This window comes from Conger conger, chromosome 9, assembly GCF_963514075.1.
Source record: "Conger conger chromosome 9, fConCon1.1, whole genome shotgun sequence".
Taxonomy (NCBI): domain Eukaryota; kingdom Metazoa; phylum Chordata; class Actinopteri; order Anguilliformes; family Congridae; genus Conger; species Conger conger.
Genome location: NC_083768.1, coordinates 19,302,849 through 19,321,594, shown reverse-complemented (window position 1 = coordinate 19,321,594; position 18,746 = coordinate 19,302,849). Strand labels below are relative to the sequence as shown.

Genomic DNA, 18,746 nt, shown 5'->3' with positions numbered 1-18,746 from the left:
TAATTAGTCGTACACATGGCAATGTTAGTAGTTAGTACTTATAACAGTAACTTAGTAGTATTTAGTAGTAGGCTAGTAGTCGTAGTAATGTGCAGTATAAAATGTTTGTGTTATCCGATTTATTCACTAAATATAGCATGACAAGCACAATGCCTTCCCATTTGCCGTTAGTTTGTTTCGTGCCTTATTATATGACTACTTAATTTGGCAACGCATCCATCTCACATTTAATTTTCAGAGACCTGACAGTGATTGTTGATCAGACCAATACATCCACAGGCTGGATGTGCTTGCTTTTTCACGAATTACTGAACAGTGATTCAAGGCTACATTAATTCTCATATTTACACAAAAGTTTTTAGACATTTTCCAGATATCAGATGTATTATTTACTTGTGACCTCTAATATGGTCTTAACTCCAATATGGCCTGCATATCTTATGTTGGACCTGTACAGATGTAGTAATGTAGCTATTTGTCAAACTCAATTGTTTGTGCCAATTCTGAGCGAACTACTATTCCCATTAAGCGCTGTACTTTATCGCGAGATCTGTGTTCGGAAGGGGCGGATGCGCAAGGTTTCTCGCGGCCTCTGCGGATGGAGAAGACCGGTAACGGCAATGGCTTCGACGGTTGCGGCAAGTGGGGAAACGGTTTCAGGGTCACCACAAGCCAGCCATGCGGGAACTGGAACCTCGCTTAGCAGAAAAAAGGATGGTGGCCCTTCCTCGAAATTTTGGGAAAGTTCGGAAACAGTCTCGCAACTGGAATCTGTTCGTACGTGGATTGGAAAACATTACAAAAAGGTTAGCTTGCTTCTCCAAGGCAATGCATTAGCTAAGTTATATGACTTGTTGTTGAACCCGAACACACATAACGTTAGCATATATTATCGTTAGCAGTTAATTAGTTAAGCACACATAACGTTAACTTAATATAGACTATAGTAAAGACTATAGCTAGTAAACAATGAATATAGATAGTATGTATATAGTTTCTAGCTAACCGTATACAAGCAGCAACGTTACAGTAGGTTAGCAAGCTAAAGGAGGGATGAAATGGGTTCTGCACAATAATTAGTATGACATACAGCTAGCTGTCTACACATGATAGCAGTAGGTCATTTGTGGTGGTTATAAATTAGCTGGGCATATGTCGTTTGCTTGCCAGCTAGCTTTTACGGTAACTTAGTAAAATAGGCCGATACAGAGTACATCAGCATGTTTTGCTTAGTGGTCCACTCCAATTTTGCTTGAGAGTCAGATGTTAACTAAGTTTACGATGCAAACACCAAGTCTTCTGGACAGCACGAACACATCTCTGTTTTACAAGTAAATTAACAAATTGTGCTGCAAAAGTGGCAGGAGACCGATAGCGTTGTCTTTGTTGAGATGGAACTTAATATTGTTCTCTGGATTCCCTGTTCCATTATGGTCAGCCCTTTGGGCCAATGCTATTTTGTATTCTGACAAGTGGGTTGGCACAAATAGACGTGCGCAAGGGGCGGAGCAGTGTCAAGCTGGACTACGAGTTATAGAAACTTGTCGACTTAAGTCTTTTTTGGGTGCCACTTCCCGAAAAGAACACTGGTTAGCGCACGCACGAGTCTCTGAATTCCTGCAATACAGTTTCCCCCCATACAGTGAAACTCAATGCCTGACTCATTGTTGTCAATATCAGACGCTACGTCTCGGAAATGGTAGGGTGTTCACGCTAGTCCTAGCCAAATTCCCAACCAACTCTAAATCTGGCCGCATAAACATCCTCAGCTGTGTTTTACTTTCCCAACGTCCACATCTGCAGTAGCCTTATAGCACAAACTGCCCAATTTGCGTCACACTGGTGGGTGCTAGGAATTGGTAGTGATTGGTAGCAAAGCTCCTTCATTCATTCATTCATTCATTATCCTAACCCGCTTATCCTGAACAGGGTCGCAGGGGGGCTGGAGCCTATCCCAGCATACATTGGGCAAAAGGCAGGAATACGCCCTGGACAGGTCGCCAGTCCATCGCAGGGCACACACACACCATTCACTCACGCACTCATACCTATGGGCAATTTAGACTCTCCAATCAGCCTAACCTGCATGTCTTTGGACTGTGGGAGGAAACCGGAGTACCCGGAGGAAACCCATGCAAACACAGGGAGAACATGCAAACTCCGCACAGAGAGGCCCTGGCTGACCCAGGACCTCCTTGCTGTGAGCCGGCAGTGCTACCCACTGCACCATCCGTGCTGACTAGCAAAGCTCCTTCTACACTGTAATTTGCTTTGAGTCTCTGAAAATGCAATCCGTCATTGTGATCATCATCACTAATGTGGTAGCTGATGTTCTTTCATGGAAGAGTATGTTATTATTGTCTGCGGGGACTTATCCAATCTTCCACTTTATACAATTATACAATTTGTGGGCAGACCCATCCAAATGATCCATATGCTGCACGAATTGCAATCATGGATCTGCTTGCCTAACTGTACTATTATTCCCTCTGAGTTTTCACTGGAAATGTTTTTAAATGATTTACAATGTATCACTCATTTTGCAAGTTACAATGAATGTCAAAGCAGGCTTGTGCATGTTAATAGGATTCCTGGGTGTTTGCTGTACAAATTCAGTAGTTGCCTTTTTACAGTGTGTCATTTTCTGTTTGACTGAATAATCACTCCAGGAAAGAAGTGGAAATACCAGCATGGGTAATCAATAACAATGAGCTGTTGGTGCCCAACTAGTACTGAGTTTGAAACTAATAGCATCAAGAAATATACCACCTGGTCATGCAATCGTTCTGAAAGATTATGTATGTTTGTTATGAGAACATCCAACATTCGAATGGACTTGCTTTCAGTGTGTGATACAAGCACCTCTCCTCTGTAGTATGTTCAGACAGACTCTCCTTCCAGCAAGTCACTGGCTGGGCTGGTGGTCCAGCTGCTCCAGTTCCAGGAAGATGCCTTTGGCAGAAGAGTGAACAACCCTGCCCTCACCAAGCTGCCAGTGAGTGCCCTTTCCTCTCACTCTGCCAGTGGGTCTCTCAACACACTGCCTACCAGTGTCCGTTTTGCCCTTTTTACCTGAAAATAAGAAAGTGTACTTTCATCTGGTAGCTAAATGCTGCTCCGTTAACTAAATATGAATATGTGTGCTTCAGGAAAAAGCAATACGCCTAACCCAGGCACAACACCTGCTCATTCTTCATCTTGAACAGCGGTTACCTCACCGATATTTCTGTAGACTAATAAGTCTCAGCCGATCATTCATTAAAGCCCTGAACTTGCACAGTGAAAGAAATGTGAACCAAGTTTGTTCTAATGTTTTCCGATGTGCATTAAAATATACCTCCATTGTGGGGGAATCCGATGGAAAAATTGAGGACACTACCTAGTTGAACAATAATAGTTCATTGTAGCAAGCCATCTTGCTTGATTTTTATCTAACCTTTGCTTACTTACAACTAAACAGTTATCTTCTCTAATCCACAGCACATAGGATAATTCTACTGGTTGAACTATTATCTCTGTCCACACACATGGCAGTTATGAGCTGGGTATGCTACGTCTAGTGGACACACAGTAATTAGGGCAACTGACTACCGAGCTTGCTTGCCAGTTCACGGACTGGTGAAGGGTAACTAGTTGTTGGTTAACTAGTTATCTAGAGATATGTAGCCCCTTTTTAGACAGTATCTTGAGTATCTTGTGTGCCAAAAAATAGACATACGATGGCAAAATGCCCTGCTGCTAATCATTATGGTTCATTGTTTGGTTTCATGCAAGCAGAGCATTAACCTTAACTCCTTGCCTGCATGTTGCATAGCATTAAAATTAATTGTTGTGTAATCCACCTTAGTATTTGCCACCCACATTTAGCTAGATAGCTATGAATCGGCAGGTTTAATATCTATAAAGTTACTCTTAAAGTTTGCATAATGTTCATGTAGATTTACTTGAAGAAATTCACCCTGAGGAAACCTCTGTCCACATAATTTTCCTTGCCAAAGCTTGCTGTAAGTGATTGTCCATAATTATGCTGAGTGTTCTCTTGTCAATTCCCTCTTATTAGACCAAGTGCTTCCTGGACTTCAAAGCAGGGGGTAGTCTATGTCATATCCTGGGCTCGGCATACAAGTTCAAGACTGAACAAGGCTGGTGAGTTAGAGGTTGTGCCTTTATCAGTGGTGGATGGGCTGTTCATTGCCAAAATAGAAAGGGTGACCGTCCGAGCTATGGTACCCAATACTCATATGGGCTTTGTCATTAGTAGCCTCACCTCACAAGCCTCTAGCTCTTTGTTGTTTATCTACCATGAAGACTCAAGCCTGTAACAGAAACTACACTGTCAGTGACCGGCCTCTCCTGTGTCCACAGGCGCAGGTTTGATCTGCAGAACCCCTCCAGGGTGGACAGGAATGTGGAAATGTTCATGACTGTGGAGAAGACCCTCATACAGGTACTACTTCAAAGAGTCCCCAGCTGAACCCTCTGACTTATCACTCCAAGCACCTCTTTTTCCATACAACACAAAGTCTTCCCTTTAACTACCAAACACTGTCATTTTAGTAATTTTACCTTATAGCTCTCTGTCATTTGCCTTTCCTCTTTGTAGCCGTGGTTTGAACATCGTCCTGCTGTTTGTTGGGTGTTGGGAGTTGGTCCAGCAGGTGTTGCTGTTTGGAACACTCCTTGCCTGCGTGTAGCGGAGCACGTCGCCCTAACCTAAATGTGCTTTCAGAACAACTGCCTGGTGCGGCCGCTTGTGTTCCTGGCCCCAGAAATGGAGCAGAAACAGGCCAGCAAGCTCAAGGACATCGTTAAGAGACACCAGGTGCTGGGCTGGGAGGAGCGGAGGGAGGGAGGGAGAGAGAAGGGAGAGAGATGGGAGGTCGTTGGTCATTATTGGAGGGAGGTGGAGGTGTAAACCATGTGGGGGGAAATAACTGCTGACAGTCAAGTTTGATACTTCACATTACAGTCCTGACTGAAGTCAACGGGGATTTTTTTAACTGGAACTTTGTGGACAGCTTTGTGAAGCATAATGGTTAGGGAACTGGGCTTGCCAGTCAAAGGTTGCAGATTCGATTCCTAGGTGGGATGAAAAATTTAGATTTTGGTGGATTAACAGTGTAGCGGCCTGTTTTGCAACATTGGTTAACTTTTCTTGTTCACTTTACTACTTGTACTTTCATCCATTGCTGCAAAGTTTCTGCAAACAGACAACAGTGCTCAAACTTCTCCTCTTGTGTTTATGCCACTCAAACTCTCCTGTGTCTGACTGTTTTAGGGGTCTGTCACTGAGGAGAAGGCTAAAGCCACACACCACATCTCCCCATCTCCCACCTCGGTGGATGAAGGTCAGTATTTGGCATTGGCAAGATTATTTCAGGCCCAGGCAATCCCATGGACACATGCAGTGTCAAACTGGGGCAGAACCTGTTGGCTCTCCTGTTATTGAAGTTGAACAGATTGAATCTACTCTAGAATTAAACCTTCAAATTATTCTAATGTACAGTGAGCACCATAATTCATTGAACAGTGACTCATTTTTTGTTATTTTGGTTTTGTACTCTTTCACTTTGAGTTTGAAAGGATACAATGACAATGGGGTTGAAGTACAGACTGTCAGTTTTAATTTGAGGGTCTTTTGTTTCAACAGTTTGGTTCATTATTAACAAGAAAAAAAGCAACTTGTGAACTCAATTATGTGAAGACACCTGGTAGAGTGAGTGAGAGAGTGAGAGAGTGAGAGAGTGAGAGAGTGAGAGAGTGAGCGCTCTCTATGGTGAGGAAAACCCCCCCCTGACAATGGCCCAACAGATAAAAAATGAAATAAAAAATCCTCTACTGGATGCAGGTGTAGATGTGTCAAAGTCTATCATATGTAGTAGACTGCACCGACAGGACTACAGCGGGTACACTGCAAGATGCAAACCACTGATAAGCCTGAAGAACAGAAAGGCGAACTTACAGTTTGCTTAAAAACACCTAAAAGAGCCTGCAGAGTTTAGGGGAACAATGTCTTGTGGACCAATGAGACAACAATTAACACCAGAGTGATGGAAAGAGGAAAATGTGGAGAAAAAAAGGAAATGCCCATGGTCCAAAGCATACCACCTCCTCCGTGAAACATGGTGGAGGGGGTGTTATGGCTTGGGCCTGTATGGCTGCCAGTGGAACGGGCTGACTTGTCTTCGTCGATCATGTGATCGGAAGTAGAACAATGAAATATTTGGTTCATCCGATATGGATGAAAATGTCCTCAAATTAAAGCAGAAATGTTATATCCTTTCAAACTAGAGGCTGGTTTGAAAGTGCTAACAAGTACTAGAGAACAGAACCAAAATATAAAAAAATGTGTCACTGTCCAATGAATTATGCTGCTCACTGTATATGAATATTGCCTGCTTTGCATAGCGTTCCCCATTTTTCTTCATTTGTTGGCATGCAAGTTAGTGAAACTCGTCTAAGATGATACACTGGTATACGGCAGTAAACCTGAATAGTATATTGGGAATGAATGCATTGTATAGGCATATTTTTTCTCCCCGTAGTTGAGCAATGCCATTCGGAAGATGAGATGAGTGAAAGCAGACGGCCGCGGTAGTGTTGTCTGAGTTAGGGTGTGTGTGTGGGACGTGTATGGATGCTGTATATGGTTGCGCTGGAGCTTGGGTTGATGCGTGCTGTCTCCTCCCTTCCAGAGGAGTGGCTGCGGCCGGTCATGCGTAGGGACAAGCAGCTGCTCGTGCACTGGGGCATGTACCCTGACAGGTGAGCCCCGCACCTACACTACACACACCCCCACACCGACACTACACACACCCCCACACCCACACTACACACACCCCCACACCGACACACAGACCACACCTACACACACCCCCGCACCTACACACACCCCCACACCGACACTACACACACCCCCACACCGACACTACACACACCCCCACACCTACACACACACCCCCACACCTACACACACACCCCCACACCTACACTACACACACCCCCACACCTACACACACACACCCACACCTACACTACACACACCCCCACACCTACACACACACACCCACACACCACACCTACACACACCCCCTCAACCACACTACACACACCCCCACACCTACACACACCCCCTCAACCACACTACACACACCCCCACACCTACACACACACCACACCTACACACACCCCGCACCCACACTACACACACCCCCACACGTACACTACACACACCCCCACACCTACACACACCCCCGCACCTACACTACACACACCCCCACACCGACACTACACACCCTCACACCTACACTACACACACCCCCACACCTACACACACCCCCGCACCTACACTACACACACCCCCACACCGACACTACACACACCCCCACACCGACACTACACACCACACCTACACACACCCCACACCCACACTACACACATCCCCACACCTACACACACCCCACGCCCACACTACACACACCCCCACACCTACACACACCCCGCACCCACACTACACACACCCCCACACCTACACACACCCCACACCTACACACACCCCTCAACCACACTACACACACCCCCACACCTACACTACACACACCCCACACCCACACTACACCCCCGCATCTACACACACCCCACACCTACTCACACCCCACACTACACACCCCGCACCTACACACACTCCCACACCTACACACACCCCACACCCACACTACACACACCCCCGCACTTACACTACACACACCCCCACACCCACACTACACCCCCACACCTACACACACCCCACACTACACACCCCGCACCTACACACACCCCCACACCTACACACACCCCACACCCACACTCCTACACCTACACACACCCCACACCCGCACTTCACACACCCCACACCTACACTTCACACACCCCACACCTACACTACACACACCCCACACCTACACACACCCCCACACCTACACACACCCCACACCCACACTACACACACCCCACACCTACACACACCCCCTCACCCACACTACACACACCCCCACACCTACACTACACACACCCCACACCCCCACACCCCACACACACCCCACACTACACACACCCCCACACCTACACTACACACACCCCCACACCCACACTACACACACCCCACACCCACAGAGGGAGCGACAGCCAGGTCCAGGAGAAATGTCTTCTCTAATATTGCATGTTTTTGGTTGGCTTGGGCACTTAAGGGGCCGATTCCACCAAACTCGATTGAAAACATGAGGGGCACTACATATATGATTTTATGAAGCCTAGTCTTTAGCGTAAGGCAACCACACTTTACTCCTGTCAATTGCTTTGATAACGTTCTTAATGATATTAATGGCATTAGCAAAACTTACTTCACTGGACAGTCCGTTAAAGGTTTTTTTGGAGAATGAGAGACAACAACTTTTCCAAAATCGTATGTCTATGGGGCTAAACGGTGACCACTTTCTCCTCTGTCTTAGTAAAATCAAACCTGCCTCCATTTCAGTGGACAGCAGAGAAAAGAATGACCGTGACATGGGGCTCTTTTTCTCGAAGCGCATCTCAATGGGATCGTTTGTAGCTGGATGCCCAGCTAAAAACAGCGGTGTGCCCGAGGCAGGGGAATTCAAGGCGCATGGTGCAGTAAAGCAGCATAGAAAGCGCTTCAAACCCATTGAAAATAACTGTAAATAAAGGTGCCTCCAGCTGATATAGCGTGTTTGGTGGGATCTGCCCCAAAGTCAACATCTGCGAACGGTGTGCACTTCTCTATGGTTACATAGCGAAACGGCAGCTCTGAATTCGCTGCGGATTATAAATAAAATAAACTTGTTGCCCTGACATGGTTTTGAATTTGCCCTTGGGGATGCTCCCTACTGCCCTACCATCCTGCAGTTACGATACCTGGGTGTCTACCAGTGATTTGGAGGCAGACGTGGAGGACCCACCCAACACAGAGAAACCCTGGAAGGTAGGATCTGACCCCCCATCCATACCTCATCTCTCTGTCATCCTTGTTTCTGATGCTGAAGTTAAGGGTTTGAATAGCCAGACTCAAAAATGTTTTGAATGCTGACTAGGCCTGTATTGTGGTTTTGTATCGTTAACAAAGTACTTAACCTGAATGGCTGCAGTACGTTTCCAGCTGGGTACACATATAATGTTACAAAAGTTGTGCCATGTAAGTCACAGATAAGGCCATCGGGCCAGCAGATTAAGAAGAGTTATAGCTTTTACTGACCGTAATTATTGCTGTGCAATACTTTAGCCCTTCAGCTCTTCATCTTTCAGTTCGACGTTTAAATACGGACATTAAAAAACGCCTGCCGGCACTTTCAGCTATCACCTCTGTGGCAGAGTGAAATAATATCTTATGGGCTGTGTCTACCTGGGGAGCGGAATTGATTTGCAGTTTTCTTGAGGAAGTCAGTGTAATTCGCGCCTCTGGGACTGATTTCGCCGGCTAAACGAACCGGTCTTGCCCTCTTTGTTCCTCTGCCTCTCGCAGGTTCATGCCAAGTGGGTCCTGGACACGGACGCCTTCAACGAGTGGATGAACGAGGAGGACTACGAGGTCGAGGACAGCAAGAAGGCCGCCGGCGTCCGCAAGCGCATATTCCCCCGGGAGGAGGAGGTAGGAGTCAGCGGGCTCGGAGACTTGAGAGAGCGCTGGGGTCAGCAGGTGGAGAGGAGCGCGGGGGGATTGCTGTTCTTCTCCGGGGTGAAGTAGCTTAGCGTAGTGCTTCCCAAGAATTGGGCTGTGACCCTAGTGGGTCGTGAGAGCGATTGAGATGGGTTGTGACCCGCGCTTGACAAAAATAACCTTGTGTATATTACATACTCTGCAAGCCAATGTTTTCATATGTGCTCGAGCATTTCTATATCAGAACAAATTAGGGATGAGAGCCCTGGTTTAAACGATTTAGTGGATAACGCTCTATGTGTTAACAAAATATAATATTTGTTCTAACTCAAACGTATTGCCTTCTCTTTCTCATCTACCAAAAATATTGCCATTTTAAGCCAAACCACGGCGATGTCATTTTCTAACCATCCTAACGACTCATACACAATTTAACGTCCGTGAATGTATAGTTGGAACGCCTCTCCTCAACTGTAACAGTGCAGTTCTATCTTGATAAAAAACATTTATTTGTAGCATGGCTAGAAAAGTTTTGTGTTGCTGATAACAATTTCAGAAAATATTTTCCTAAGAGTGCATAAGAGTACAAAATCAGTGTGAAATGCTTATACATGACATGCTTATATTTTAAAACAAGAATATGTAGTCTAATCCAAGTATTTGATGGGAACATGGTTGCTTAAACAGGGCAATTGATGTTCAAGATTAATCTCCCACCCCAGTTTAATAGTTTAAATGTTCAATTGAACATCATTCCCATTCCCAGTCGTTTGATCTCGTGAACTGTTTCTCAGTTTTCCTACTCGCCTTCCAACTTCTCGCCGCTTCTGCTGGCATGTACGCCTTCTTACTTCTTGTTGCCTCCTTCCTGCTCATACCCATGGGTGTGCGCATGAGCGTGTGTGTGTGTGCTCGGGTGTGTGTTTGCGTGTGTGTGTTTGCATGTGCTCGTGTCGGCATGTGTGTGCTGTATGTGCGTGCGTGTGTGCTGTATGTGCGTGTACGTGTGCGTGCGCGTGCGCGTGTGTGCGTGCGCGTGTGCGTGTGGCTTCCTCATTCCTCATTCCTCATCGTCTCGCTTCCTCTCATCCCCACACCCCGGTGTCTGATCAGTCTTCCCGTACACTCGATCGCAAGGAGCGCAAGGCGGCCACCGCGGGGAAGAAGAGGAGGCGCTCGCCCTCCCCCACCTCAGAGTCACGCAAGAAAGGGGCCAAGAAGGGGTAAGGGTTCACTTCCCAAATCTTCCTGTTTCATATAAAACCACAAACCTCAGTGTAGGACTCTGCATTTTACATTGACATTTTAGTCATTTAGCAGACGCTTTTAATCCAAAGCGATTTACAAGTGCGTAAGTTCTTCAACAGCTTAAAGCATCAAATCCATAAATAGCAAAACACACATGAAGAGCAGCTCTAACCAAAAAACTAGTCATCGGATTAATTTTTTTATTTTTTTTAATATAGGGCGTACAAGAGGGATATTGTGGGGGGAAGGGGGTAAATCAATAGTGAGGACTCTATGAATCTTTGATTGTAGAGTGATGTCTTCTGGTTTAGTCAGTTTGTACTCAGTGCTGTGTTGTGAGTGTGTGGTGCTCCCTCAGGAGCGCGGGGCTGCACAGTAAACGCCGCGGGCAGCGGGAGGAGGAGGAGCCAGAGGAGGACCTCACCAAGGACATGGAGGACCCCACCCCCGTGCCCAACATGGAGGAGGTCACCCTGCCCAAAAACGGTGAGAGTAGTAATCTAATCCTAACCCCCACCCTTCTCACTGTCTCCCACCCCTAACCCCCACTATTTTCACTGTCTCACACCACTAACCCCACCCTTCTCACTGTCTCACACCCCTAACCCCACCCATCTCACTGTCTCACACCACTAACCCCACCCATCTCACTGTTTCACACCACTAACCCCACCCATCTCACTGTCTCACACCACTAACCCCACCCATCTCACGGTTTCACACCACTAACCCCACCCATCTCACTGTCTCACACCCCCTAACCCCACCCATCTCACTGTCTCACACCCCTAACCCCACCCATCTCACTGTCTCACACCCCTAACCCCACCCATCTCACTGTCTCACACCACTAACCCCACCCATCTCACTGTCTCACACCCCTAACCCCACCCATCTCACTGTCTCACACCCCCTAACCCCACCCATCTCACTGTCTCACACCACTAACCCCACCCATCTCACTGTCTCACACCCCTAACCCCACCCATCTTACTGTCTCACACCACTAACCCCACCCATCTCACTGTCTCACACCACTAACCCCACCCTTCTCACCGTCTCACACCACTGCTCCACCATGCTATCCCTCATCCGTTAGAGATGTGTTGCTATGAGCCATGTTCTCTGCCCTGGTCTGCAGTGAACCCTAAGAAGGACAGTGAGAACACTCCAGTGAAGGGCGGCGTGATGGCTGACCTGGGTGAGTGACAGTGTGTGTGTCCGCCCATGCTCGTGTCTGCCTCCATGTTTAGAAGGTTAGCGTGTTAGCTGCTGTTCCACTGTATTACTCGGGGAGTGTGCTCTGCTGTTGTGGGTTGGGATGGGCATGGCCATCTTGCGAGAAAAGGAAATGTCATGTTAATCAAGTTATTTTTCCTCCTTTCAGATGAACTGGAGGATGAATCCATGCTCTCTCTAGGCAAGGTAACATCAGCAGCATTGTGCTGAATAGTTCAATTGCATACCAGTATTATTCCTAAATCTACAAAACACATAGCCTGCAATATACCATCAGCATTCCTGAATCTGTTTTGAAGCTCTGACCCATGACAGTAAATCAGTCACCAAACATAAACACAGATTTTTTTTTTTTTTACATTAGTTTAACATTGTTAAAACACTTATGAAAAGTTGATTTAATGTTGGCGAACTGTTGGTTTAATATTGATGAAATATCAGTTTAATGTTGCTTAAACGTTGCTTAACAGTTGGTTTAATGTTGGTTAAACATTGGTGAAACATTGGTTAATGTTGGTTAAACATTGGTGAAATGTTGGTTTCATGTTGGTTAAACATTGGTGAACTGTTGGTTTAATATTGATTAAATATTGGTGTAATGTTGCTTAAACATTGGTGAACAGTTGGTCTAATGTTGGTTAAACATTGGTGAACTGTTGGTTTAATATGGATTAAATATTGGTGTTATGTTGCTTAAACATTGGTGAACAGTTGGTTTAATGTTGGTTAATCATTGCGTAAATGTTGTTTAATCTTGGTCTAATGTTGGCTAAACATTGGTGAAACATTGGTTAATATTGATTAACCATTGGGCAAACATTTGCTTTGATTTAACATTGGTGAAATGCTGTCAATGTTGGTGAAACGTTGGTTTAATGTTGGTGAAACATTAAACCAATGGTTTAACGTTGGATAAACATTGGCTTCCCGGCCCTCACAGGACGAGGAGGAGGGCAAGGTGGAGATGAATCGGCTGATAGACTCGGGCGAAGACAATGTGACGGAGCAGACCAACCACATCATCATCCCCAGCTACTCCTCCTGGTTTGACTACAACTGGTGAGAGCTCCACGTCCCCAGCGTGCAGTGATGGCGTGCGGCTTTTCTGTGCTTTATTGGGGCTGCTGCTTATCCCCGTTTCTGGTGGATTAGCCAGATGTTAAAGTAGAGCAGCAGCGTGTCACATTTTCCCCAGTCTTTACTCTGACTCCAGCGTCACACTCAGGCTAGCCGTCAAACCTGCTAGCTTCTGTTGCTATCTATGGTGCTCAACAGCTGGCAGCTATGTTTAATGTAAATAAAAAATATGTATTTAAGAAAACCAGGCATGTGTGTGTTGATGAATGCAGTGTTTTTGGTCGTAAGTCACCTGTGCAGCCTCAACAAATAGACTTTTATGACTGTTTCACTGCGGCACTGAGTTGAAAGATGCCTTTATTTTCATGCCCAAGGCCAGTGGAATGCCTAAACATCAGATGGAATGGTGTGTGTGTGTGTGTGTGTGTGTGTCTGCATGTGGGTGTCCTGTGGTCGCCCCTCTCTCACTCCCACACTCTGCTGCAGTATTCACCAGATCGAAAGACGGGCTCTCCCAGAGTTCTTCAACGGAAAGAACAAGTCTAAGTCTCCGGAGATGTAAGTGTGCACAAACATTGTGCCCTGTACTTGCACCCAGACTCACTCTACATGATCCATACAATACTCCAAAAACTCACTAATGCCAACAAACGCACACACAAGCATACACACACGCAGAAATGCACACCCGTTCAGACAAAACACACACTCATTTTATATACAGTGTCTGACCCATACATCATTGTGTACACAGCTCCACACAGCACCCTCTATTTCCACACACAGATGACCACCAGGGGCTTGTGCTCTTAGAAAAGCTCTTTGTAGGACGCCGCATCTGTCCCCTGCATGCACTCACGTTTGATTACCCGCGCCCTTCAGATACCTGGCCTACCGTAACTTCATGATTGACACGTACCGGCTCAACCCCCAGGAGTACCTGACCTCCACGTCCTGTCGGCGCAACCTGACCGGGGACGTGTGCGCCGTCCTGAGGTGAGGGCCGAGAGCGGTGCATGATGGGTGTCTGCCAGCCGTAACTCCGGATTGTCTCGTAGCTGCAGGGATGCGAGGCCCTTCTCTGAGAGTGAGTGAGTGAGGTGAGTGAGTGAGTGAGTGAGTGAGTGAGTGAGTGAGTGAGTGAGTGAGTGAGTGAGTGAGTGAGTGAGTGAGTGAGTGAGTGAGTGAGTGAGTGAGTGAGTGAGTGAGTGAGTGAGTGAGTGAGTGAGTGAGTGAGTGAGTGAGTGAGTGAGTGAGTGAGTGAGTGAGTGAGTGAGTGAGTGAGTGAGTGAGTGAGTGAGTGAGTGAGTGAGTGAGTGAGTGAGTGAGTGAGTCACCCAGCAGTTTTGGGTTGTTGTGACACGGGTTGTGTATCAGTGAGGTGTTGTGTGTGTGTGAGACGAGCAGTGTGTTTTCATTGTGCTAGAGTTGGGAGTTTGTGTGTGTAAGAAGGGCTGGATTTGTATGTGGGTCAGTGACAAATAAGGGCTTCCAGTGAAGAAAAAAATGCAACAAAAAGTAGTTTTTACCTTCATTAGAATATTTAGTTATTTCAAAATTGTTATTTTCAGCAATTGTAATTTATATGTCTGTTTTAATAATATGATCACATCGGTCACAAATGTCCTACGGGATAACAGATACATTTTAGAAATATTTATTTTCTTGCTTTTATTACCACCCAGTAATATGATAATAAAAGTATGTAGTACTCAGGAAATAAAACATTGCTTAATTATTTATTTAAGTTTCAATTAATTATGTCGAATTATGTTTCTTACACAAAACGTAAATGCTTTCTAATACATGTCACCACACTGTTATTGTGTTCTCAACTCAACAACCCATCACATAAAATCTGTGTTATCCAACCTGACTGAAATTGTTACCCGGCAGTCTTTTTAAGTAATGATGTACTGATTAGTCTCACAATAATAGACTTGCATAATATGATAAAATAACTATAGTATGATAAAAGAAGGTTTTCTTTTCAACTGCACTTGCTATTTAGCTGATCCAATGGGTAACTAATACAGCCATGTGATTATAAATAATGACCTACTGATTAGTCTGGCAGAAATAGACCACTATAGTATCATTTACAGACAGTATGATAAAAGAACGTTTTCATAGCTCAGATTTTCTTTTAAATGAACTGCACTTCCTACTTAGCTGGTCTATATTAATTTCTTGTTCTTTTTTTGCAAGAAACTCCTCTCTAGCTGATGGGTCAGCAATAATAGTCAATTTGCAGGCCATAAATCTGAAATCTGTACTTGTAAAACAAGTATTAAAGGAGTAACATGGTGGTTGGTCAGACTTTCCAGGTTTTTCTATGTTTTTTTCAAGTCAGCGTCCTTTCCTTAGCAATTGATCATAGTTGATATCCTCCTGAGACCCAGGAGAAAAAAAGCAAAAGTATTATAGATTTTTTTTTGACATGATACAATTGTCTTAGATGACAAAAGGAAGTTGCAGGGAGGATATTTTCACGAATGTATTTTATTTGATTGTAATTGAATGTCCCGTATGTTAAGAGAGCTATTGCATAGAGCTTGAGGAAGCTGGAATGTATTGTCTTCGTTCGAGGACACAGGGTTTCAGGAGGAGAAATGAGGTAATTCAGTGTGAAAATTCAGTCTCCCAAGATGAGCGCGTATCATGAAGCGATGTTAACAAACAACAACGTGTGGAAAGTAGGAGCACGGTCTGTTACCTTACCTTACAGTCACTTTACATTATATTATTATAATATGTTAATGTTAAACAACATTATTAATGCTTTTTAGTAGTTATCCAGTATGGCTTTGCAACCTTGTGTACCACTGAGTAAAAGGTGAATAAAAACACTTTCAAACTCTCAAAATAATGTTTTCTAAATTTTCTCCAGATTGTTTGTTTTCCAGGATGACATTGCTGGCACTGGGAGAAAGGGCTTTGAAGCCTAAACAATTATTAAACTTTATTCATTTTGAATATTTAATTAGAAATATTTTTATATTTTTATATGTTGATAGTTACTAGTTTTGTATAATTTTTGCATTTGGCATGTTGGTGCGGACAGTTGTCCTGTATGACATTTAGCAAATTTGAAGTTTAACAGTCCCTTACATTTCCAATAGACATTTCTAATAGTTTGTTTTATATAATTTAACTCATTACGGATAGTATTGTCCTAGTTCTGGATGTGATGCTTTGACTTGTGGTAGAACCTATGCACTTGTAAGTCGCTTTGGATTAAAAGCGTCTGCCAAATGACTAAAATGTAAAATGTAAAATGTATTGTTTTTTTGTGTTTTAATAAAAAAACATACTTATATTTATATCATAAATGTGTTCTGGACATCAGAATGGACACGTCACATCATTGACCCATGTACATGGTGTTTATACATTTCTGTACGCATCTTCACTAACCCCTGTGCCCTCCCGCCGCACTCAGAGTCCACGCTTTCCTGGAGCAGTGGGGGCTGGTGAATTACCAGGTGGATGCAGAGAGCCGGCCCCTCCCCATGGGCCCCCCGCCCACCCCCCACTTTAACGTGCTGGCGGACACGCCCTCTGGCCTGATGCCCCTGCAGCACCGCCCGTCTCAGGTACAGCCTGTCTCTCCCCTCAGTACAGCCTGTCTCTCCCCTCTCCCCTCAGTACAGCCTGTCTCTCCCCTCAGTACAGCCCGTCTCTCCCCTCTCCCCTCAGTACAGCCTGTCTCTCCCCTCAGTACAGCCTGTCTCTCCCCTCAGTACAGCCTGCCTCTCCCCTCAGTACAGCTTGTCTCTCCCTTCAGTACAGCCCGTCTCTCCCCTCTCCCCTCAGTACAGCCTGTCTCTCCCCTCAGTACAGCCTGTCTCTCCCCTCAGTACAGCCCGTCTCTCCCCTCAGTATAGCCCGTCTCTCCCCTCAGTATAGCCCGTCTTTCCCCTCAGTACAGCCCGTCTCTCCCCTCAGTACAGCCCACCTCTCCCCTCAGTACAGCCCGTCTCTCCCCTCTCCCCTCAGTACAGCCTGTCTCTCCCCTCAGTACAGCCTGTCTCTCCCCTCAGTACAGCTTGTCTCTCCCTTCAGTACAGCCCGTCTCTCCCCTCTCCCCTCAGTACAGCCTGTCTCTCCCCTGAGTACAGCCTGCCTCTCCCCTCAGTACAGCCCGTCTCTCCCCTCAGTACAGCCCGTCTCTCCCCTCAGTACAGCCTGTCTCTCCCCTCAGTACAGCCTGTCTCTCCCCTCAGTATAGCCTGTCTCTCCCCTCTCCCCTCAGTACAGGCTGTCTCTCCCCTCAGTACAGCCTGTCTCTCCCCTCAGTACAGCCTGTCTCTCCCCTCAGTACAGCCTGTCTCTCCCCTCAGTACAGCCTGCCTCTCCCCTCAGTACAGCCTGCCTCTCCCCTCAGGTACAGCCTGTCTCTCCCCTCAGTACAGCCTGTCTCTCCCCTCAGTACAGCCCGTCTCTCCCCTCAGTACAGCCCGTCTCTCCCCTCAGTACAGCCTGCCTCCCCCTTCAGTACAGCCCGTCTCTCCCCTCAGTACAGCCTGCCTCTCCCCTCAGTACAGCCTGTCTCTCCCCTCAGTACAGCCTGCCTCTCCCCTCAGTACAGCCTGTCTCTCCCCTCTCCCCTCTCCCCTCAGTACAGCCTGTCTCTCCCCTCAGTACAGCCTGTCTCTCCCCTCAGTACAGCCCGTCACTCCCCTCAGTACAGCCCGTCTCTCCCCTCAGTACAGCCTGTCTCTCCCCTCAGTACAGCCTGTCTCTCCCCTCAGTACAGCCTGTCTCTCCCCTCAGTATAGCCTGTCTCTCCCCTCTCCCCTCAGTACAGGCTGTCTCTCCCCTCAGTACAGGCTGTCTCTCCCCTCAGTACAGCCTGTCTCTCCCCTCAGTACAGCCTGTCTCTCCCCTCAGTACAGCCTGCCTCTCCCCTCAGTACAGCCTGCCTCTCCCCTCAGTACAGCCTGCCTCTCCCCTCAGGTACAGCCTGTCTCTCCCCTCAGTACAGCCTGTCTCTCCCCTCAGTATAGCCTGTCTCTCCCCTCTCCCCTCAGTACAGGCTGTCTCTCCCCTCAGTACAGCCTGCCTCTCCCCTCAGGTACAGCCTGTCTCTCCCCTCAGTACAGCCCGTCTCTCCCCTCAGTACAGCCCGTCTCTCCCCTCAGTACAGCCCGTCTCTCCCCTCAGTACAGCCCGTCTCTCCCCTCAGTACAGCCCGTCTCTCCCCTCAGTACAGCCCGTCTCTCCCCTCAGTACAGCCTGCCTCCCCCTTCAGTACAGCCCGTCTCTCCCCTCAGTACAGCCTGCCTCTCCCCTCAGTACAGCTGTCTCTCCCCTCAGTACAGCCTGCCTCTCCCCTCAGTACAGCCCGTCTCTCCCCTCTCCCCTCTCCCCTCAGTACAGCCTGTCTCTCCCCTCAGTACAGCCTGTCTCTCCCCTCAGTACAGCCTGTCTCTCCCCTCACTACAGCCTGTCTCTCCCCTCAGTACAGCTTGTCTCTCCCTTCAGTACAGCCCGTCTCTTCCCTCTCCCCTCAGTACAGCCTGTCTCTCCC

The 18,746-nt window shown here is 46.7% G+C and overlaps 1 protein-coding gene across 3 annotated transcripts in view; it reads left to right on the top strand.

Annotated features, from left to right (window-relative positions):
- Positions 1-568: 568 nt before the first annotated feature.
- LOC133136673 (SWI/SNF complex subunit SMARCC1-like) overlaps positions 569-18,746 on the top strand; it is a 31,449-nt gene continuing 13,271 nt past the window's right edge. For 2 of the 3 annotated variants that reach the window (XM_061254320.1, XM_061254318.1), the window contains exons 1-17: positions 569-806; positions 2,876-2,995; positions 4,061-4,146; positions 4,366-4,447; positions 4,730-4,822; positions 5,279-5,348; positions 6,696-6,765; positions 8,902-8,977; positions 9,515-9,640; positions 10,763-10,872; positions 11,256-11,383; positions 12,039-12,098; positions 12,285-12,322; positions 13,077-13,195; positions 13,700-13,771; positions 14,096-14,209; positions 16,656-16,809. In XM_061254320.1, the coding sequence (XP_061110304.1) occupies positions 570-806; positions 2,876-2,995; positions 4,061-4,146; positions 4,366-4,447; positions 4,730-4,822; positions 5,279-5,348; positions 6,696-6,765; positions 8,902-8,977; positions 9,515-9,640; positions 10,763-10,872; positions 11,256-11,383; positions 12,039-12,098; positions 12,285-12,322; positions 13,077-13,195; positions 13,700-13,771; positions 14,096-14,209; positions 16,656-16,809 (1,755 nt within the window). In that variant the 5' untranslated portion in view covers position 569. The remainder of the gene's footprint in view (positions 807-2,875; positions 2,996-4,060; positions 4,147-4,365; positions 4,448-4,729; positions 4,823-5,278; positions 5,349-6,695; positions 6,766-8,901; positions 8,978-9,514; positions 9,641-10,762; positions 10,873-11,255; positions 11,384-12,038; positions 12,099-12,284; positions 12,323-13,076; positions 13,196-13,699; positions 13,772-14,095; positions 14,210-16,655; positions 16,810-18,746) is intronic. The other variant, XM_061254319.1, reaches the window with a different exon arrangement.